At 37.3% G+C, this 23,266-nt stretch overlaps 2 protein-coding genes across 3 annotated transcripts in view; one reads left to right on the forward strand and one right to left on the reverse strand.

The window, feature by feature from the left end:
- Window positions 1–9,843, reverse strand: part of LOC149923540 (solute carrier family 2, facilitated glucose transporter member 1-like) — a 52,902-nt gene extending 43,059 nt beyond the window's left edge. The window contains exon 1 of the mRNA XM_090159750.1: window positions 8,909–9,843. Coding sequence (XP_090015876.1) covers window positions 8,909–9,073 — 165 coding nt within the window. The 5' untranslated portion in view covers window positions 9,074–9,843. The remainder of the gene's footprint in view (window positions 1–8,908) is intronic.
- A 494-nt stretch (window positions 9,844–10,337) lies between these two features.
- Marf (Mitochondrial assembly regulatory factor) lies at window positions 10,338–16,163 on the forward strand. Of its 2 annotated transcripts, XM_090160423.1 has the most exons (16): window positions 10,338–10,355; window positions 10,465–10,590; window positions 10,840–11,119; window positions 11,301–11,427; window positions 11,503–11,665; window positions 11,748–11,869; window positions 12,099–12,207; window positions 12,803–13,064; window positions 13,128–13,317; window positions 13,387–13,618; window positions 13,678–13,780; window positions 14,120–14,340; window positions 14,398–14,553; window positions 14,608–14,804; window positions 15,729–15,863; window positions 15,928–16,163. In XM_090160423.1, the coding sequence occupies exons 3-16, from the start codon at window positions 10,873–10,875 to the stop codon at window positions 15,995–15,997; spliced, it is 2,334 nt and encodes a 777-aa protein (XP_090016549.1). In that variant the 5' UTR covers window positions 10,338–10,355; window positions 10,465–10,590; window positions 10,840–10,872; the 3' UTR covers window positions 15,998–16,163. The 2 variants fall into 2 exon arrangements, with proteins under 2 accessions (XP_090016549.1, XP_090016550.1); XM_090160424.1 differs by lacking the exon at window positions 10,338–10,355 and having other exon boundaries at window positions 10,449–10,590.
- The last annotated feature ends 7,103 nt before the right edge of the window (window positions 16,164–23,266 follow it).

Genomic DNA, 23,266 nt, shown 5'->3' on the forward strand with positions numbered 1-23,266 from the left:
GTGGATCGGTGCAGGACGAAAGACGCGGCGGCCGACACCGCCATAGCACTCTTCTCGATGACAACCATAGCGGACAAGTACCGAATCCGACCAAATAATACTCCAAAACGAGAGTAGAAACTTTTCCGTTAATAATAGAGTTTGGTTAGTCGCAATCAGCGAACATCGAAAACTTGACTTTATGAACCGCGGCGCGACTGAGTGTTAACACGCAGAACGACAGACTCGATAAGGAGCCATATGTTGTTGAAAAATTTCCACTTTTTCGATGATTTGAGTAACAAACAACTGTTAGCTTTAATCAGTATCTTAAAAGGATTCCATAACCCGAAAATATATCTTCACTTTCTAATCTCAATCATTTTTCTAAAAACACATTCCGGAGTAATATTTAAATTGCTACGTTGCGGGTATTTCTCGAACAAATGGCGAGGGTGCGTCTCTGGTGACCAGAGCGAAATGAGGAGGTGGAGTTCCAGGGTCTGCTCGACGTCGCGAGGAATAAAGTGGATTTAAACCGGATACTCGTGATGGCTTCTTTGTGGCCTTAAGTTTTAATTAAAACGTGTCCGTTGTTAAGGCGGCACGCGTTGACGTCACCGATCTGACCCATCATTGGACGATGGCGTTAAGTCACTGGACGCCGATAGCGCGAGTCGGACACTACCAACGGCCATTTACAAAAGAAATCGATTTAATTACGTCATTTATTTACAAGGATTTAGTCGTGAAATGACGAATAATTACAATTTAATGAATTTAATCCAGTATTAACTGGTAAATTACATACTACCCAGTATAGCAGCAAGTGTCCCTCGCAAGACCAGTTTCCTCCCCTTTAGCAAGTGTCCCTCGAAAGACCCAGTTTCCTCCCCTTTAGCAAATGTCCCTCGAAAGACCCAGTTCCCCCCCCCTTGGGCAAGTGTCCCTCGAAAGACCCAGTTTCCCCCCCTTGGGCAAGTGTCCCTCGAAAGATCCAGTTTCCCCCCCCTTGGGCAAGTGTCCCTCGAAAGATCCAGTTTCCCCCCCTTGGGAAAGTGTCCCTCGAAAGATCCAGTTTCCCCCCCTTGGGAAAGTGTCCCTCGAAAGACCCAGTTTCCCCCCCCTTGGGCAAGTGTCCCTCGAAAGACCCAGTTTCCCCCCCCCCTTGGGCAAGAAAGATCCAGTTTCCCCCCCTTGGGCAAGAAAGATCCAGTTCCCCCCCCTTGGGCAAGCGTCCCTCGCAAGACCCAGTTCCCCCCCCCTTCGGCAAGTGTCCCTCGCAAGACCAGTTCCCCCCCCTTCGGCAAGTGTCCCTCGCAAGACCAGTTCCCCCCCCCCTTCGGCAAGTGTCCCTCGCAAGACCAGTTTCCCCCCTTCGGCAAGTGTCCCTCGCAAGACCAGTTCCCCCCCTTTGGCAAGCGTCCCTCGCAAGACCAGTTACCACCCCTTTGGCAAGCGTCCCTCGCAAGACCAGTTACCACCCCTTTGGCAAGCGTCCCTCGCAAGACCAGTTACCACCCCTTTGGCAAGCGTCCCTCGCAAGACCAGTTACCACCCCTTTGGCAAGCGTCCCTCGAAAGACCAGTTACCACCCCTTTGGCAAGCGTCCCTCGCAAGACCAGTTACCACCCCTTTGGCAAGCGTCCCTCGCAAGACCAGTTACCACCCCTTTGGCAAGCGTCCCTCGAAAGACCAGTTACCACCCCTTTGGCAAGCGTCCCTCGCAAGACCAGTTACCACCCCTTTGGCAAGCGTCCCTCGCAAGACCAGTTACCACCCCTTTGGCAAGCGTCCCTCGAAAGACCAGTTACCACCCCTTTGGCAAGCGTCCCTCGAAAGACCAGTTACCACCCCTTTGGCAAGCGTCCCTCGAAAGACCAGTTACCACCCCTTTGGCAAGCGTCCCTCGAAAGACCAGTTACCACCCCTTTGGCAAGCGTCCCTCGAAAGACCAGTTACCACCCCTTTGGCAAGCGTCCCTCGAAAGACCAGTTACCACCCCTTTGGCAAGCGTCCCTCGCAAGACCAGTTACCACCCCTTTGGCAAGCGTCCCTCGAAAGACCAGTTACCACCCCTTTGGCAAGCGTCCCTCGAAAGACCAGTTACCACCCCTTTGGCAAGCGTCCCTCGAAAGACCAGTTACCACCCCTTTGGCAAGCGTCCCTCGAAAGACCCGTCTGTCCCTTTAGCCCCATGAAGATCAACGTTCCACACTATCAAGCCACTGTATCGAAGTTTCACACGAACTCCAGCCCATCTCCGATAACATTAAATTTAACCAAAAACCCCAAACCCAACCCTGGTCAAAAGAATAAAAGAAAAATGATCAAAAGGGGCAATCGGAGACTTATTTTTTATTAAATAAGGGTACAAAGCTTCGGGCTAGAACCGTTGGATGGCGCGATATTAGTAACCTAGAAAAGTAATAAGAACGGGAAAAAATGGAGAACAGAACAGCGTGGCTGAAGCGGTAGTTAGTTTGGCCAGGAGCCAAGCGCCCCAAACTTTCTGCAGCGGGGATCCTTTGGAATGACAACAGGGAGCATTTTTTTCACTTAAAAGACGTGCAAGGTTGAAACCATCCGGAGAGGGAACAAATACAATTTCGGAAATAAAGCGAAAGCTGACGGGGGGGCAAGGAATATAAAGGGAATTATTTTTAGATACCACCTTCTACGCGAGTATGATAATCCTCCCACCCCCAGACCCCCAGACCGCCCACGGAGATAAGGAACACCATTGGTTCACGCCTACATACGTCATCAACTGAATTTAAACTTTACTTTAATATCGCTTCAAATTAAACTTCCATGAAAGGTTGTTCTAAGTTGCGACTGACGCGTACGTCAACGTAGGAATGTATAATACGAACAAGACTGTTTTCGGCCCTGCACTAATATTGATTGAATATATTTTTATTTTTCATTCGATGATAGTATCCGAGGCGCCAGGCCTAAAAGTATCAAAGCGGTCGTCTAAATGAATTGGGCCTTGAACTTCTACGCGAGGCGGGTACTTATCAAAAATAGTCTTAATATTCATCTTCGAAGTAAAGTTCTAGCGTTTTTCCGTGGTTATTCATTTATTAGGAGGTTGGATTACGACTTTATACACAATAAGTCAGACTTTCGTCTCCCCTACCTGATGGAAAGAGGGGGATTTTCTATTGATTTACCAACAGCACCATCTATTGCAGATAAACAGAAGCTCGTGAAAAAAATAAGAAACTGGTAGGGTCGATTAATTAATAAAATAATTTTATAAAATGTATTCACTTTCATAATTAATAGTTAATAAATTGATTACCTATAATTAAAATCGATGGTGGGGTGAAGTCATTACGAAAACAATTTAATACAATTTATTTACTTCATATACTAAATATTTTCAAGATTTATTTTAATTATGGCTATCTTTACCAACTGTAATTAACAAAGTTACCTAGATGGCAATCATGGCACTCAATTGCAATAACGATTAAAGGTTATTTTCGGGGAAAACAAGGCTGACTTACAGGCGTTATCCGAAAATTCCCGTATTCACACCTTCTAAAGTTGAGTAGCCCTGGTTTAATGTAAATCGCCGCGACTATGTCGTCATCTAGGGGCGGTTGAACGAGTGAAAAAAATCAATTTTGTCAAGAAAAGGTTACAAGTTAACCGCACCCCCGCTATAAGATTTTTTTGGCACTGTTCTAATAAGGGCGAAGGTATCGTGTGGAAGCCAGCCTATACTACAACGGCGGTTCGCTCGATTGTTCCTGTTAAAGGCGGGTAATGTCTTACCCTATGTGTTAGCTTTGACTGAACTGAATGTTAATGGTTTCAATTGTACGCCTTTCCTGATGGTTTTGTCTAAAACTTGTAAATATTTGGCTAAAGGCCCGCCATTGTACGTTTCCATTGCTAAACGTAAATAGCAAGTTTATTTTAAAAATTAGTCAACTATTGTATTCAAAGAAATTTTAAATATACGGAACATTACAGAGAAGTACGTACCATCATTTATAATTATATATTAATCCTATTTGAATGTGCAAAATTATTGGAATTATGTAATAATCCTATTTGAATGTACAAAATTATTGGAATTATGTAATAATATTTGAATGTGCAAATTATTTTAATTATATAATATTTGAATGTGCAAAATTATAAGAGATTAAATATATATAATAATAAGATTTGAATGTAATAAATTATGAGAATTATAAATATAATAAGATTTGAATGTACCAAATTATGAGAATTATAAATATAATAAGATTTGAATGTACCAAATTATGAGAATTATAAATATAATAAGATTTGAATATACATAATTATTGGAGTTATGTTAGTCCAATAATTTTAAATGTTATTCAATAATTATCAAACTGTTATATAATATTTTTATTACAACAAAATTTACTTTTTTTCATTAATTGATTATTTAATACAAAACCATAAGATAAAATAAGTTCTAAAAACTAAAATACGTACTGGTTTAAGGGGTTTTCCCACGAGCTCTTCGGTTTCCCCTTCCAAAAAAAACTCGTTGAGGTTAACGGTAATAGTTAGTGTAGGGAGCTGTTAGATCGCGTGGCATGAAAGGCTTGCCCCCACCCTCTTACGCGTTGTAACCCGGCCACCTGAATTAATGGCTTTAAAAGTCACTTATTATTAGTTTTTTTTTAGTTTTCAAAGATAAATCTAAAAATGTTGTTAAAGCTTGAAACAAAATATCAGTTCTTCAATAAAAATGACGTTTGCAAATATTTTGGCTCTCCCTACAAATTAATTTTATATAATTAAGTGACAAAAAAAGAACTTTCTTGGAGCTTCTCCACAATTAGGAAGATCACGCGGCGGTGACATTTTAATAATTATTATAAAAGAATCAAAGCGGCTTCCGAATTTAATCGACAGAAAGAAAGTTCGGAATGCGAATAAGACCCGCCTTTGTTCCGTTCCAACGAACACTCATTACTAATTCTCGCACTCTCAGATGTGATGGCCCTTTTATTTTTAGAAAAGAATTCGCATCTGATGCTGACTGAATCGAGGGTGGTGCCAAGTCCCGTGACGCTATGACGTCATCATTAAAATTGGCCTTGTTCGCACTTATTTAAATTTAGGATTAAAAGCAGAGCTAGATAGAATTTTTTGTTCGTTTAAACTGTTTTTAAAAAAGATACCACTAAAATTAAATCACAACGATAACTAAATAATCATTAATATTTATTAATATTTATCAATATTATAATTTTGAATTTAAATATAAAATTAATATAGGTTAAGAAATCATCAGACCCGCGGAATTTCATATTCGTACACTAGAATTGTAATTAATATTAATTAATTAATGGATTTATTTATCATCATTTCGAATTTAAATTAAAGTAGGTATAGAAATATATATAATTCTTTAAGTCTGGCGATAATTAAAAATATTCTTAACTATAATAAATACATTGTAATTAGTATTAAATTCTTTAATAATATCATCATTACGAATTTAAATATAGAACTATTAATCTAAGTTAAAAAAAATCACCAGACCAAAATAGTTATATATTATAAATTTAACAATAAGTACATTACCATTAAAATTTATTATTTTAGTATATGATTACGAATTTAAATATAAATTTGATAATATAGCTTCAGTAATATGGTTATTATCAGACCAAAACTAACGATATACACTCTGGTAATGGAGAGAAAAGAGTTTATGTGGAATGAAAATAGAAATCTGATACAAAGTACTTTTAGCGAAGAGCCCTTAACAAAGCTCTTCGGATCGATAATTACGTTAAAGAAGCTCCTACCATTATGGATTTTTCAAAGGGCTAAACATCTGTTTGCTTAAGCTTAACTAAAAACGCCCCAACAGAGTTTTCAGATTTTTTAAAACTTGCGAGTCAGTTAAATAATTTAATAAAAAAAAAAAATTTAAAAAATATGGGCTATAATTTCAGCACACTAATATCGGAATAGGGTAATAAACTAAAAAATAAAAAACGTTAATCTTTTTCCGAAAAAGTCAATGAATTATAAATAATATAATTAAATTTAATTTAATTAAAATTAAAATTCCAGTCCGTATTAATAAGATCAATAAAATTATTTGGTCTATTTTTGACCTACTTCCGCCTGTAAAAGTGCTCCACACGCTTTACACAAACGCCGTACGTAATAGTCCCCCACCAGGGGCTCAGCCTCTCCCAATCATTTTCAATCGGGATCAATCTGACCTATTTTTTATCTATTTCCGCCTGTAAAGATATTCCACACGCCCCACATCTATGCTATACGTTCCAGTTTCTTCCAGGGGAAATGTACATTTTTAGTCTCTTTTCAATAACCTCGTAGAATATGAACCAAATCAAGCATTTTTAAATACAAAAATTACGAAATTAGATCAAAAAATAGCCAGGGGGGCTAAGTCTTTCCACATATCTTTTGAATAACTTGGGAAAAAACGAAATTACTTCAAAATAAAATGTTCTTACCATAGGTATTTCGTGATCAAGATTTCCATACCTAACTGCCCACATATTTCTAACGCACCGTAAAAATCTGGATCTAATCATAACTCTTATGGTAAAATACGTACGCTATTAAATCAACGGAACTAAAGAGATTTTTCCAACACTACAGTCTCGGGTCATGTCAAACTTAAAAAGGTGCGGAAAATGTTATAAAAAGAAACTAGTTTCTATTTCAGCAACTTATAGATTCGTCGGCTTGTTAAAAATGTATCACCTGCAGAGCGCAGAAAGCTAACATTGACGCTTTTAATGACCACACAATGGGAACCGTCGGCTGGACGACCCACGTGAAGGAATCGTGTTCCTCGCTTGACCATGAAAAGGTCGATGTATTCCCGTCATTTATATATTCATAAAATAGGAAACTACGTTTAGCCTGCCCCTATGGCCAATTTCAAGCTACACTTTCGTTGGAACTGAATGTAAAATGTTGGTATTGGTGTAGCTCCGGACGGCTTAGGGTAGGCAAATAGTTTTCACTAAATTACTGAGAACGCGCAGCATACAGGTCAAGGATACAAATTTTTTTAACAAATTATCGAGGAAAATTCTTCAACGATTGCTTTAAAAGGTTGGTTACGATTATATTAGGTTAATGGGATTAGAAAATGGGTTATTTTGAATTATAATGTGTTTAAGGGGTGTGGTTAGTTACAAGTTTATTTTATTGCCGAAAAAGTTGCGATATTAATTGAGTGTAATATTTATTTGTATTAAATTTTATATTTTTTAACGAATAATGTAGAAAAATAGCCAATGAAATATGTTACAGAATATCTTTTTACCGCGATCAATATCAATAAATATCTAAATAAAAAATGTGACCGTGGAAGATTTTTTCTAGTAAAACAGTAAACGTCAAATTTAAATCATTTTCACAATCCATCACGATTTAAATATGACAATTTTAAATTGACGTCCACGGTCAATAATTCTAGTTTTTTCTTTCCGAAACTAAAATAATTTACGTATCCGTATCTTTACTATAAATTTAGTCAAAATGGCGGCCGCGGTTCAAAGGCATATCACTATGACGTAACGCGAAACCTGACTATATTGTGGTATCCACGCGTACAATAAATAAAACCAAGTAGAATTGTTTATAAATATACATCGGCGTACAAAATGGCGAGAGTGTCAATAATAAAAATATAGAAATTAAATTTTGACCCAAAACATTGTATAAAACACAAATAAAGAAATTTGTAACACGTATTTTGACTTCCCCCTTCTCGGGGTAAAGTCGATTAACCCACTGAATAGCGTAGTCACGCGTGTTAAAAATACGGCTACCTAAACAAAGTCACGGTCATTTGCAATGACTTCTGTAAGTTGTATCAAAAAATAAGAGACTCATTGCAAGAATGATAAATTAAGTCAGCGAAATTCCCAGCCATTTAAATTTATTTTTATATTTGCCAGAATTCTACGTCTACCGCGAATTTTTCGCCTAATCGAAATCACCGGTACGAATTGGCGTGGGTGGGGCTTCGGGTAGCGGTTGTAACCACGCACGGCTGTTCAAAAAACGAAACTAAATATACCTGTGCATTGCTACGTCTAGAAGGTGTGTCTCGAACGCATGTTCGTTACAATAATCGTGGTAATCTTGGTAAACAAAACGTTTGAAAATTTGTATTGTTTACGATATTGGGTCCATTCTTTGTACCTTCATTTTTTTGGGGGCGGAAATAAACCTATTGTTACCCCCTTTTTTGACGTTTAGGAAATATTTTCAAATTTAAAAAAATAAATCAGATTTTTATCGTTGAAGGAAATCTAAACATTTCCCGGTGCTAATGCCATTGTGACCCACGGCGGTCTGTTATTTTTAATCCCCAACTCGTGCCAAATTTCATATCTGTTATTTAAGTCAACCAAAATTTAATATTGGAAAAAAATGTTTTTTTTTAAATAAATATTTTAAATTTACCAGATTTTTTTACTGAAGACAAGGATTATTATTAAGTCCTTTTAATAGGAAATTTTATAATATATTTTATAATCGTATCATCTGAAACTTTTATATCAGATGGCTTTTGATTTTCCGAATTTAACTAGATTTTAATATAAATGTAAATTGGACAAAACTTTATATAAATGCCATTCAAATTCTTTAAAAGTTGGACTTGGTCCCGGCAGTCTAAACAAATTTAAACCTAAACCGGCATAAATCAATTTAAATCCATTAAATAAGACGGAAAAAATTTAAAAATTACATAGTCCGTCAATTCCCAAGAGTTGATCGACGGTAAAACTGAACTTAACAGAGTCAAGGTCATTACACCGCTACTAGGTTACCCATTAACCGCACACACGTGCGTTTATACCGCTTATTGTAAACACATCAGAACGGGAAATAAAAAGAACTACAGAATCGTTATAAAACTTACGTATTCCTCGTTTTTGTGAGTCCTCCTGTGAATGGGAAGAGTCGAGATATCGGTGGCGGAAGACGCCAAGGAATCGGCGGGCGAGGGGCTCTTGTCCCGGTCCCGATCGGGGACGTTTAAGTAAGTCATTTCGCTCATCCGGAAAGAGTCTTCCATCCTGTCCATATTACTGGCCTTTCTCTTACCGCCGCCGCCGATGATTTTGGACAAATTGAGCTCAATGGTGACTGTGTCGAGATGCGGATGAAAGCTACACGCTTCCAACCCAACGCTCTAATCTGAGACGAATCAGACCCGGAGGCAAGGATTTTCTACAGTGTTTATTTGTAAACGCCGGAGCGAGGATGGTCTAGCTCGCTATTCTCGTCCTTTAAAACTGATGCCGTAATACCTTTTATTCTAGGAGGAGGATTTGGTGGTGGGCTGCCAGAGATCACTTTGAAGAAAGTCCAAAATAGTGGCGCACGCGCCTCGCAGAGAGGAGTTGACTAGAAGAGCGAAACGCGTGTGATACTCGTCTTCCGAAGAGTATATTGTAGAAACTTTGGGCGAAAAAATAGCGTAAGCGCAGTAGGACGAAAACGCGCAAACTCCGCTGGCGGGGCGACTTCGATCAATCGAGCGCTATTTTTGCGTCCTTTCGCCGTTGAAGCCGGTATTTCGACAAAATACAAAACGCGCCCTTTTTTTCCGACGACCGAAAATAGTAGGCTAATGGCTTTAACCCTTACTAATTTTCCAACGGCGTTGGCCGTGGTTTAGGGCGGGGTTAATTCGCTTCGGTGTACTTTTCCCTCGGGTCTAACGGCGGTGACGTCACGAAGGTGCGTCGTAAACGTAAAGAGTCGCGATTGGTCGACTCTCGTTATCGGTGTCGCTCAGAGTTCGCGGCTTTTAGGTATTCTAGAGTTTCCAGATAGGTTCTATTCGTGGTTGAGCGTAACTCCGTGAAGCGAAACTTCGCTGCAAAGCTTCTCAACCTGGTGACGTCAAAGCAGCTGCCTCCCTTTCCAGCAAGGTCGAATGACATTTTATTCGCGCAGGAGGGGGCTCGACCTCAACACTCCTCCAAAAATAGATGGGAGGGAGACAGCGCCTGTGCCGCGTCTTCATTTTCTCCAACTTATCTTTCGACCTTTGCCAATTTACATCCTGCGTGTTCGAATTAAAAGAAATTACCCTTTGTGACTTGGCTAAATTTCCTAAATTTTATCTCGGGGAACTTTAAAATTAAACCTACATGTATTTGATATGGCTTAACAAAGCGGCATTTTACTTTTTTTTTACAACTGAAAAGATTATTTGGTTATCGTTGTTTCAACGGTTTATATTTTTAAAATAAATATTCATTGTTTTTTTATCTATCCATAATTTTTTTGGAATATAAAAGAAAAATTTCCCCGGAAGCACAAAAAAACCATTCGATTTTTTTCAAGTCAGCGGAAAGGTAACGCCATCTACTACCAGTATTATAAACATGGAATATAATAATGTAGTTATTACGTAATAATTGAAAAATGTCGATACGGAAATGGTAGTGACATCTATCTTTCTAGATTTTGTTACTAAACGTTTTAAGCAGCGAACATAGATGTCAGTCTCTTACGTTCTTTCTTAAATGACGCAATGAATCGATTTCTATGTTCCCAAAAGACTGCGTAAAGATCGGGATTGTATAAGGAGTGAGTAAATATATGTACAGCTGAAATAACGCCTTAACAACGCTTTCAATTAGTCAATAACATTTTCTAACTTAAAATTTTAAAGTAATTAATGTGATTGAACCGCATATAAATTGTTTTTGATATATTTTCGATAAATTGACCTAGGCTTAGGGTATCGTTCTCCGGTCGGGGCCATTTTGTTTTTAGAGGCTTAAAGTTTGATTGAAAGAATGCATTGGATTAAGATAGCTTTAATTTTATTTTCAGGCTCATCGACATTATTTAAATTTAATTTTAATAATGTCGGGTTCTTTAAGTCGTTCCGTTAGTTTAAGTCCAGTAGACGCGGTCGTCAGCTCAATCCCGCCAGGCGTCGCTCCTGGCTCACCGCCTTCTATGCCCGCGTACGTGAAAACAAATAACTCGTCCCGTATTCCCGATTTATCCGTTTCTCCCCTCAAGATTTTCGTCCTAGCTAAGAAGAAAATCAACGACATATTCTTTGATATAAAGGAATATGTCAGTGACAGCTATAAATTTTTGGAAGGTAAGAGAAATTTTGGAACTATATTTACATTCTAATGTCTACAAGCAGTTGCATACAAGTAGACAGTCACCCAATAGAGTAGCAAGCCCACAAATGGATCAATAAATTGTAGGGTGGATGGGATAGGCCTAATTTATAAGATACCTAGCTAAGTAAAGTCAAGTTAATTGCATTCTTATAGATTTGGGCCAAGAAAATGAAGTGGCGACGGAAGAGCAAGTACAAGCTCTTAGAAAATATACCAAGAAAATAGCCGGTATTGAAGAAGTTCTCAAGCGAGATCATATGAAATGTGCATTCTTTGGCCGGTCAGTTTTAAGAAATCTTGATTATTTTCAATTTTGTTGAAGATTTAACCAAACCATTAAATTATTTAATTTTAGAACAAGTAATGGCAAAAGCTCTGTTGTCAATGCCTTGCTGAAAGACAAAATACTTCCTAGTGGTTTGGGTCACACAACGAACTGTTTTTTGCAAGTGGAAGGCTCTGATACCAATGAAGCGTATTTATTAACAGGCGATTCAAAAGAACCTAAAAATGTTAAGGTCAGGGTTTTAAACAAAACTAATTAACCCAATTCCTCTATAAACAATTAAGATGAAGTTGTTTTCAATGTTTTTTATTTAGAGCGTCTCGCAATTAGCTCATGCCTTAAATGCAGAAAGTTTGGGAGAGAGTGAATTAGTCAGAATAATGTGGCCAAAAGAGAAATGTTCTTTACTAAGAGACGACGTAGTTCTAGTTGACAGGTAAGTCACATTATACCCTACGTGTTTCAACTTAATGACGTTGTCTAGTTTTGAGGGTTGTTTGTAAAATGATGACCTGAGTTGTTGAAACTCATTAATGAAAGTGATAATGGTATTGTCTTGTTTTGCAGCCCTACTTTTTAAGAGGGGGTGACCCAATTAATCAAACTGACCCCACCCTTGGTCCCAATTTTGCTTTTATGGAATTGACAAATGTTCTTAATTGTAGCCCCGGAATTGATGTCTCGCCCAACTTGGACGAATGGATTGATAGTTATTGTTTAGACGCTGACGTATTTGTCTTGGTTGCAAATGCGGAATCAACGCTTATGCAGACAGTAAGAGTGTTTTTGGTCTAATTATCGCCTGTTACTGTACTGTTTGTATACCTTGGAAAATTCCTAAAGGGAAATGCTACACTGAGTTTAGCCATGAGAACCAAAAATGATAAATTATCTTTATCAGGGTTGCCATGGTACCTGGAAAAGTCAGGGAAGTTGAATATGGGTATAAAAATTAGAGAAAAGTTGGGAGATTTAAAAATTAGTCTAAAAATCAGGGAATTTTAAAAATTAGTCTAAAAATCAGGGAATTTTAAAAATCAGGAAAATGTCAGTGAATTTAATTTTGGTTGAAAATAAAAAAAAATTTACTAATATATATTTAAAAAATTCAAAATCTTGGCGCAAAAAAAGTCGGAAAATCTCATGAGATGGTTAGAGAAAACCTGGAAAAGTCGGGGAATTTGATTGTGAAAAAACTGTGGCAATCCTGTTTATGATAAAATATGAAATAACAGCATAATTTAAGGATCCAAATTTAAATGAATTTATGAAATATTTTCACTAATTCTCTCAATGTTTAGATTTGAAAATTGTTTCAAATCGTGTAATTTTCCAATGTGGTTGAATTGTTTGCATCTTTTTTTTTTAGGAAAAGAACTTTTTTCATAAAGTCAATGAAAGATTATCCAAACCCAACATATTCATATTGAATAACAGATGGGACGCTTCAGCCTCTGAGCCGGAATACCTAGAAGGTGTCCGTAAACAACATATGGACCGCAATATTGCCTTTTTAGCTGATGAATTGAAAGTTTGTTCGAGGCAGCAAGCGGAAGATAGGGTGTTTTTCGTATCAGCAAAAGAAGTTTTACAAGCCCGACTGAAACAACAACAAGGGCTTCCTCCCCATTGTAATTATAAATTGATCTAATTCAAGTTGCGAATATTGTATAATTAATCTTATTTTAAACTAGCTGGAGCCTTAGCGGAGGGCTTTCAAAACCGATACTTTGAATTTCAAGACTTTGAACGCAAATTTGAGGAATGCCTATCAAAATCCGCAGTCAAGACTAAATTTGAGCAGCACGCTCAACGGGGTAAAACTATTATCAACGATATAAGGACTCTTATGAATTCCATTTTTAACACGGCGTCTACTTTAAGGTAAACACTAAACATGTAAATTTTTTCCTTATTTTCTTTGTTTCCCACTAATATTAAACCTTATTTTAGACAAGACAAAGTAAACCAACGAAAAGAACAGTCGCACAGAGAGGAATTCACTCAACAACAATTAGAATTACTTACTGAAGAAGTTAAATTAAAAATTGGGCAGTTGGTTGAGCAAGTCGAGACAAGAGTAGCCTCGGCTCTTAGTGAAGAGATTCGTCGGTTGGCCTCCTTAGTCAATGATTTCGAAAGACCTTTTCATCCTGACAGCTTGGTTTTGAGCGTCTATAAGAAAGTAATACATGTTATAAAATGCTATTAGTCATTAAAAAATAATGTTTATAAAAATTTTAGGAGCTACATTCACACGTTGAACAAGGCTTAGGTTCTAATTTAAGAATGAAATTATCCAGTACACTAGCCTTAACTGTTGAACGAGCTCAAAAGGATATGGTAGGTACGTATGGTTTTCGAGATACGCACCAATTATAGGCGTATACATAGCCCCAACCTGTTAAGTCCGGGATCCCCGGGTTTTCAACCCTGACCCAACTCTGGTTGGTTGTTTTGATTTCGTTTTTGGTTTTACTTTTACTTTTAAATAGTCGGCCGTTGAAGCGACTACTCTAGTCTATTTTTGAATGGTTTTTGTCACTTTTGTAGTTAGAAAACACTTAAAAATAAAATTTCCAAAAAACCCGGTTTTTCCGGGTTTTTTCTCTCCCTGACCCCGACTCAAATGTCACCTGTATGATCACTACATAGACATACTTTGATGTAGTTTTAATAATTTCAGAACGTATGTCGGCATTACTACCAGCCGAATATACGCAACATATGATAAACATCCTTCCACGTCACAATTTTGAAGTTCTCTATCGACTACAATGTGAATCTCTGTGTTCGGATTTTCAGGAAGATTTGGAATTTAGGTTTTCTTTGGGCTTAATGTCCCTCGTAAAAAGGTTTTTGGGACCTAAAGGCTCTAAAATGATTCTTGGAAATGGAGTTGATTCTGTAAGTTTTTACGTGTAGTTTATCTATTGGTAATTGCTAATTGGTGTTGATTACTAGGTACCAAGGCCCATGCAAAGCGCACCGCAAACACCGAGCAATGAAATGGCACCCATTTCTCTTCCACCCGCCGATTATCTAGCTATTGTACAAAAAATGTCAATGATTTCGCCATCTTCTCAAACGGCAGTTGGATGTTTAGCTATAGGAGGATTTGTACGTTGCTGTGGGTATTACGTTTAACGTAATCTAATGGTTTTTAATTTATAGTTGGTGAGAACAGTTGGTTGGAGAGTTATAGCCATTACATTTGGTCTTTACGGTTTGTTATACGTTTATGAGAGACTAACTTGGACAAACAAGGCAAAAGAAAGAGCTTTCAAGAAACAATACGTTGATCATTCGACTCGTAAATTAAGACTGATTGTTGATTTGACTAGTGCAAATTGCAGCCATCAAGTACAACAGTAAGTAACTAAAAATGAGTAAAAATTACCATAAGTATGACACTTGTAGCCTTGACCGTGATTTTCTTTTGGTTACTGACAAATTATAAGAAGGTTAAGCATAATCCGGAGATTTAGTAGTCTTTGTGGGTTTTTTGTATTGGTCATACCATAAGTGGATAATAAACATAAATATGGCACATAACGAATTAGGTTAATGATAGGAAGTTTCCGAACTGGAAACTCGTCCCTTCCTACTCTTTCCATTGGCAAAATAGTTGGTTAGTTTGATGCTGAGAAATACGAAGGTAAACGGGTTTAGATTTGAAAATTGAAAATAACTAACTTCTGAAATGGAGCCAATGTTTATAATAGTTATTTTTATCTTCAAATTCAATAATCCATCATTTTCCAAAAGTAAGGGTTATTTACACTTTTGAAAGCATTTAAATTTTCAATAGGCCTTGGCTGGTCTGTCTGTGATTTTAGCAGCATCCTACAAATATTAGGAGCAGTTCGCGGAGAGTTGTCAGTACGTAATGGTTTACGTTGTCATTGGCAAAACAGACTATCATAATAAAATTAGCATTAGGTGAATAGGAAGTGTCATACTTATGTTTATTATCCACTTATGGTCGTACAAATTGAAATTGGAAAATGTAGGTAGATGTTGGAAACTTACATATAGGGAAAAATGAATGTTTTTTTTTAATCAATTCATTGTTAATTTTGAAAGTATTTAAAGTTTTACTAAACGTTGCCCTCAATTGTAAAAAGTTTAAAACAAACATTCCTAGAAGTGTCGTTAGCAAAGTTGTTACCCATATGGCCCTATTTTAATATTTTTGGTTATAGCTCTGAAGAAAGGATATAGAAACAATTTATTTTTGGAAATGGTTAGGTATGGTAATTTTTTAAGGTTAATTATTTTAATTTGTTCTACAGGGAGCTTTCAAGTACCTATGCTCGTTTGTGCCATTTGGTCGATGATGTTATTGGAGAAATGCAAGTGGATATTAAAAATTTGGATCAAGAAGTTGAAAAGTTAGAAATTTCGGCTAATACTGCCAAAATTTTCAGGTATTGAATAATTATTTACATAATTCACAAACATTGTTAACTAATCTTTTTTAAATTTCCTTAGAAATAAGGCTGGCTACCTAAGCAGTGAATTAGAAACATTTAGCCAACAATATTTACATTATGAAACATGAAAGAGTGTAACTTTTATTAGTGTTTAAATTTATAATTTCTATGCTATTATTAAATTATGACGATAAAAAATGTTTTAATGTAGTTTAATTATTAAACAACAAAATATTAGTTCCACTACTTTTTTGTGTATATTAAACTTGGCGTAATAAACTATGTTTTAAGTTACACAGTCTATTTGAAAATGTGTTAAAAGATGCGAAGAAATATTAAAGGGAGTAGGAACTAAATTGAAATTTAAAAAGTTCCAGGCTGAATTTTTGCAGTCAACTTCATTAATAGATTTTTCCATTTGATTGCTCGAGATTCGCTCGGAATCTGTCTCTGACGTCAAAGATCTCTGCGCTAATAGCTGCGCTTATAGAGATATGAAGCTCACGAAAACGCGTCAAGATAAATTCAACCATCAGTGCCACCGCTCCCAGACGTCGAGGGGCACCACCTGGGGTATTGGAAGTTTCATATCTCTATAAGCGCAGGATTTCTGGAAAACCGCAAACGGAACATTCCATTAACATATTCCCGCGCTTTGTGGTTTTTCGTCTGCTGGTAATTTGAATTTTCGGGTCTTTGTCTGCCATTTTGCCAAAAAATCTAAAAGTGACACGCAAAAATTTGCTCCGATCACGATCTCGAACCGTTGATCTGATGAAATCGGCAGCTTGGTTTTGGGCGATCTCGGAGCAGCCGAAAGCGGGAAATGGAGCACATGAAACTTCGGAACAGATCCGAGCACGCAAATGGAACATAAAATGTTGATCAGAGCGTTCGAGAGCAGTCAAATGGAAACGGTATAAGTCATTTATATATATATTAAGTCTCAGAAGTCCCCATCATTTGGTTGCTAGCACAAGTTTTTATGGCGGGAAATAGTCTAGGTAGCGTAGCTGCGCTAGCTTCTCCAAGAGGCTGAAACCAAAGATAATTTAAACTCGTACCCTAGATTCGAATACTGAGAGCTTTCCCATTGACGGTTTTGTTATGAAGCGTTTACCCTTTTCCGGCACGTGACCTCAGAAAAATCGGGCTCCATCGGTTGCGGCACGGCCAACTTCGATCATGGGCTAGCGCGGCAGCGCGTGATCGAAGTTGGCCGTGGTTGCGGTAAGGCGCAAACCATGGAGCGAATTTTTTCTGAGTTCCGGCGGGAAGTGGGTAAACGCTATCGGCAACGCGCGAGAGAGTGATTTCGAATCTAGGGTACGAGTTTAAATTATCTTTGCTGAAACTGAAAGAGGGTCATGTATAAAAAATCTCAAATTCCGTATTTTTGCGTCTACAGATTTTTAAATATGGCTGATCATTGTAATACCTTCGCAATCGCTGTTTTGTGGCCTCAAAACGACTCTTTATTAATAAGTCCCAAATAAATACTTATTTATCCAATTAGACTATTCAGTTTATTTAGAGCCACAAATGCGATAAATTAATATTTATTATAAGACACAAAACGTCTGCTAAGCAGAAAGTACAGCAGTTAATGAGTTTCTCGCGTTGGTCGCTCCATGGCTCTCTGTGTACAGTCAACGTCTGGGGTGCGTCAAAATTCTAAGAAGGAATTCTTCACTTGAGAAGAGTAAGTTCTTCATCAGAATTTTTCTCTCCGTGAGAACTCACTTAAAAGCGTCAAATGAAAAAAGCTCTTCTGAAGATGGCGGCTTACAAGAATGCCACGAACATTGTAAATTAAGCCTTTGACAATAAATATTATTTTTACACAATTTCACGACAATATATGAAGGAAGAAAACATTTTATTTATAATTTAAAAGGAAGATTTCATCGGAAATTAACTTACCATTCTATATTCTCGGAAATTCATTTTCATCCACAAAAATATCATACTGTTTATTTTCTTCAGCATCAAGTAAACTGACTAAAATAATAGCTGCCATTTTGATTTATAATTACCACCCCTTTTTGACCAAGTGAGAGGCAGTGGCGTAGCCAGAAATTCCTCAAGGGGGAGTCGAAGTATGTGAATGTTAAGAGGGGGTCGAGAAGGGGGTGGAAATTTAGTACAGTCAAAGGTAGACCAAAGGGGGGGTTAGGACACGGAACCCCCCCCTTGTCTACGCCACTGAGTGAGAGGCATTCTCACTCTTCTCAAGAAAACTCGTGAGAAGAGGTGACATCACTAGCTCAACGGAAGAATTCTTCGAATTTTGACGCAGCCCTGGTCTTTCGTATTCTAACCTTTCAATGGACGCTTAAATAAAACATCTTCAAGGAAATCACCTATAAGTAATATTTCCGAGAGCCAGGACCTGCAAGTTACTGTGTATATAGTTGAAATAATGCCTAAGAATCCTAACTCGTGTTGAGTTAGGACAACCAGGTTCATTAATAGAAAATTAACAAATTTATAACGTGTTTGTCGCATCCCATGCTTTTATCATAATTATAATAGGAAGCTTTGCAGTAGCCCCGCCAAGAATTTTCTGCACATAGACCCAGCCTGATTTAGAGGCCCCATCTATAATGTTTATTTCAAAAATTTCCTGACTTTTAACGATTGTTTTTAAATTTTGACATGATTTCTAAAAGTTTCCCCTGCAATGGATTTTTTTAAAGGCATTTTAATCCAGGAATGACATTCGTCGATTAGATTTTTCCGAGGGGCAGGTCACTTCCATTTTGGCTGCGTCTTAATCATAGTAAAATGATTAAATCAGGGTAATCGTGATTAAATCAGGGTAATCAAGATTAAAAAATCTAATCTAGATTTAATCAATCTGATGTGTTTGTTCTTGTTAATTAAACACTCTCTATTGAAGCTATAAGATTTATTTCCATGATGATGATGATTTTTACATATGAAGTTTTAAGTAAGAGTACCGAACATGTCGGCAGCCGGTAGACCACTGTTTAGGTGGTCATAAAACTAGAGCTCACTCAGCTTCCCCACCCAGTGGCGCCCCCTGGCTATTATAGTTCATAACATCACCTCTTTTTTAAATAGACTGATTATAGTGTATTTTAACTACATTAACGATTAAACATTTCAGTTCATAAATTAAGTCTTTTAATTGATTTACGTCTTCGACTGGATCTTCGTACGTGTGGTCTGTGTCTACTCGACTGAGGCTCTTTGTCAAAATCTTGTCTAATAAGTATCCTTGATCGGGCTCCTTCTGATGATGTGGCTACACTAGGAATAGAGATGCTTGTTGCTCTGGTCTCGAGTCTTGTCGTGGTAATAAGATAGGATTGTGACTCGGTGATCGACTTGGTGATGATTTGCTACTCCAGCTTGGAGATTCATTGTCAGGACTCAGGATTGGTGGTTGCTGATGACTCTGGATCGGTGGTTGTTGATGATTCTGGATCGGTGGTTGTTGATGACTCTGGATCAGTGGTTGTAATACTGATCTGTACCCTGCATCTGGATTTGGATTCATTTTACTGGCTCCAGTTGTTGATGTCTCAGACACGGTTGGTTTTAATAAATCTCACTCCTTAGTCTCAATTGGTTCTGTTGTTTTCTAATAATACCTCTCCCAATATCAATCCCATACATCATATTTCCGATAGATTTTTTACAGTTCCCTCTATCCAATTTTCTCCCTTACCATAGTTTTTTACAAAGACTTTTTGATTTTGGATGAAACTTATAGATAACATCACTAATTTTTACTAATGGTTTTATCGCTATTATTTACTTCTAGCATTTCAATTATAGGTTTATCGATGTTGATATTCTCATTACCTCTCTCCTCTTTAAAGTTCGTTGGATGGACCATGTCAAGTTTGGTGCGGATTTCTCTTCCAAACATGATTTCCGCTGGAGATTTACCACTAATTTGCGGAGTGCGGCGATAGTTTATGAGAAATCTTGCTAGTCTTACGTCGAGAGATCCATTTGAGAATTTTTTTAAACCTTCGTCAATGATATCAATGGCAGAGTTACAAGTACCATCTATTTTTTTTAATGATGTCTTCACGGTACGCACCACCCTTTCAGCCTGCCCATTTGAAGCAGGGTGATACGGTGCAATGGTCAAATGCTTGAAGCCGTTATTCTGCGTGAAGATTTGGAACTCGTTACTTGTGAAACAAGTGGCATTATCACTCACCAGGGTCTTCATAATTCCATAACGTGCCAAATTTTGTCGTAAGAATGTGATGACTACAGCTGAACTGGTTGTTGAAGTGACTCCGATTTCCATCCATTTCGAGGTAGAGTCCACTAATATTAATAAATATTTCCCATTTACCGGTCCGGCAAAGTCTATATGGACACGAGTCCACGGTTGGATCTCCTCGGGCCACTTCAAGTATTCAGCCTTTGGCATGGTTGCATTTTGCTGACAACTTGAACGTGCTCTAATTCTGTCCTCAATGTTGGTGTTCATATCTGGCCACCAAACTTTGCTCCTGGCTAATCGCTTTGTTTGCACCATTCCCTGGTGTGAACTATGCAGTTCATCCAGAAAAACTTCTTGGCAAGTTTACGGTATGACACCCGATCGGTAGCTAATAAGACTCCTTCATGAATAGTCAAGTCATATCTTCTCTTCCAGTATGGCTTGAAATGTTCTTCTAATTTGTTTGGCCACCCTTGTTGAACAAATTTGTAGATTTGCTTCAAAATATGGTCTTTTGCTGTTTCTTCAGCTACTTGTATCGAGTCGAGAGGTCCTTGATTGAGTTGGCTAATTGCGAAGACATACTCGGATGGTATTGGTGGTGTTATTGGTTTTGATAATAAAGGTAAACGACTTAGTCCATCGGCGTTAGAATGATTTATACCTTTCTTATATCTAATATCATAGCTGTGCGCTCCTAATGTTAACCATTCTTATTTGCAATATACATCAATAGTTTACCTTCAGCTGTCGACCATTCTTTCCCCAGTCTCTTTGCAGATGACACAAAACTTATCAAAATTCTTAGTACAAACACATCTAACGCCGAGTTACAACAGGATCTCTCTAAAGTGAATCTTGGCAAAAAATTCCGGTTTATCCTTCAACACCTCAAAATCCAATGTGTCTTGAAAAAGACTGTTTGTAATAGCTTAGTAGTCTTGAAAAAGGAAATGCGCGACTTTTGACGGGTTGCGTTATCCTTTTGTGGGGTGCTGTGTTTGTTGCTTATCGGTGTAACACAGTGTGTTGTAGCTTCTCACTGACACCACGGCAAACAGGTGTCAGGCGCACCTTTCTGCCTAGCATGTAGTATTTCAGTCGATTCAAAAGATCAAGTTTTTAAGGGAAAAATCTGGAATCGCGGTCATTCATTCTAACCCTCTTGAAATTGGCAAAGAAACCTGCTTTCTAAATAAGCATTTTTAGAAGGCCCAAATGTAAAAATCTTACGAATTGAAAGTTTATTTCGATTTTGGAGGCCCAATCATAGGCACCTTTTTAAAAATTTGGAGGGCCCCAAGTAGGCCTACACTTTTTCAACGTAGGCACGTGCCTACTTGTGCCTATTGCTGGCGGGGAGCCTGAAGCTTTGGAAACTGGTTAGTTCCTCTAACATTAGGAGCAGCAAATAAAGCCTTCCCCCTTTTAAATAATAATCCAAAACATTATCGCTCACCATTTTCAAAACAATTGGGTAAAATCGACAAAATTGTATAAAATCGATAAAATTGTATAAAATCGATAAAATTGTATAAAATCGATAAAATTGGATAAAATCGATAAAATTGGATAAAATCGATAAAATTGGATAAAATCGATAAAATTGGATAAAATCGATAAAATTGTATAAAATCGATAAAATTGTATAAAATCGATAAAATTGGATAAAATCGATAAAATTGGAAAAAACCGATAAAATTGGATAAAATCGATAAAATTGGATAAAATCGATAAAATTGGAAAAAAATGATAAAATTGGATAAAATCGATAAAATTGGATAAAATCGATAAAATTGGGTAAAAACAATAAATACAAACAGTGATTTTCCTATGATATTTTACGTAGAAAGTTGAAATTTGAGTTGTGAAAAACATTTTTGGTTGCCATGACAAAACGAATGGCAATTGAAACTTTTCCCTTTAGGAGCTTTCAAGGTACACAAAGGTCTACACAACCCCCGAGTTCGAGAAAAAATTGGGGATAAACACCCCGGGATGTCTCCTAGTAAGTTCTACTATAATAGAAATAGGGGCAGGAACAGGATGGATAGTTTATTCCCTATTAAACAGATTTAAAATTATCCGTTGATTTAAGCATTTTTCTCTACATTTAGCAGGTATCTCTTCAAATTTAGGGGCTGTTAACTTAATAGACGCTTCAATAAATCATCGCCAAGAAGTAATATTTCCGAGAGCCAGGACCCGCAAGTCACTGTTTATATAGTGCTTTTTAAAATAATGGAAATTTTTAACCTTTACGGCAGCAACAAGCGTTCCCTTTTAACCAGGTAGCTTTTTTGACATATTAAGGCTTGGCAAAAACACGATGTTCCGTTTACAGGTGAAAAGTTTCCATTATTCCCACAAGAACTATATAAACAATACCTTGCGGATCCTGGCTCTCGGAAATATTACTTCTTGGCGATTTCCTGGTAGGATGATTTATTCAAGCGCCTATTACAACTGTCATTAATATACGAACTTCAGGGATAATTTTTGGACGAGTTCCTCGCTACCTGAGAGCAAAAGTCAAGTAAGTCGAGATACGTGACTATTGAAAGAAATTCAAAATAAGAATCCTTGAGTGTTTTTAAATTAAGGTGACTCAGTAAAAAAATTTCAATATATATTTTTCACTCTATTTTTATCAATTTTAATTTTTAGATTATCATTGTTATTATGCTAGATTCCATCTCCGAGCTTAAGAAGCCAGATGGTTCTATAACTACTACTTTATCTGAAGCAGCTTCAGTGCTTAATGATTTTTTTGCCTCCACTGTTAGAACTAGTGGCCCTTTAGCTCCGCCGCTAGCTCATTGTGCTAATGTTAATGCGCAATCTCCTACTCTTTCTAAATTCTCGTGTGAACCTGCTGATATTGTCATCTTATTGGGTAAATTAAAAGCTTCTAAATCCCCTGGTACCGACGGTATTCACCCTCATTTACTTAAATCTCTAGCAAATGCCCTATCCTTCCCACCAGTGATGGGCATTTTAAAAAAAAATTGTGATAACTATCACTCCACCTCATTCCCGTTTCTAAATTTTTAAACTCAAACTCATCTCCTCTAACCACCGTAAACTAACTTTTTATCCCATCTCCTCTCATCGAATTTCGCTAGTTTTGTTGAAAAATCAGATCTCATCTCACGCTCTTTTCCGTTTGTGGAAGTCAAAAAAT

The sequence above is a fragment of the Leiobunum rupestre genome, chromosome 10 (genome assembly GCF_980474605.1).
Source record: "Leiobunum rupestre chromosome 10, qqLeiRupe1.1.hap1, whole genome shotgun sequence".
In the NCBI taxonomy this organism is placed as follows: Eukaryota; Metazoa; Arthropoda; class Arachnida; order Opiliones; family Sclerosomatidae; genus Leiobunum; species Leiobunum rupestre.

Bases quoted from the DNA above. Each gene is read 5' to 3' on its own strand.
- Marf (XM_090160423.1), top strand. From the start codon at position 10,873: ATGTCGGGTTCTTTAAGTCGTTCCGTTAGTTTAAGTCCAGTAGACGCG. The intron at 13,619-13,677 runs GTAATACATGTT...TAAAAATTTTAG, and splicing joins TTTTGAGCGTCTATAAGAAA to GAGCTACATTCACACGTTGA. The intron at 15,864-15,927 runs GTATTGAATAAT...AAATTTCCTTAG, and splicing joins AATACTGCCAAAATTTTCAG to AAATAAGGCTGGCTACCTAA.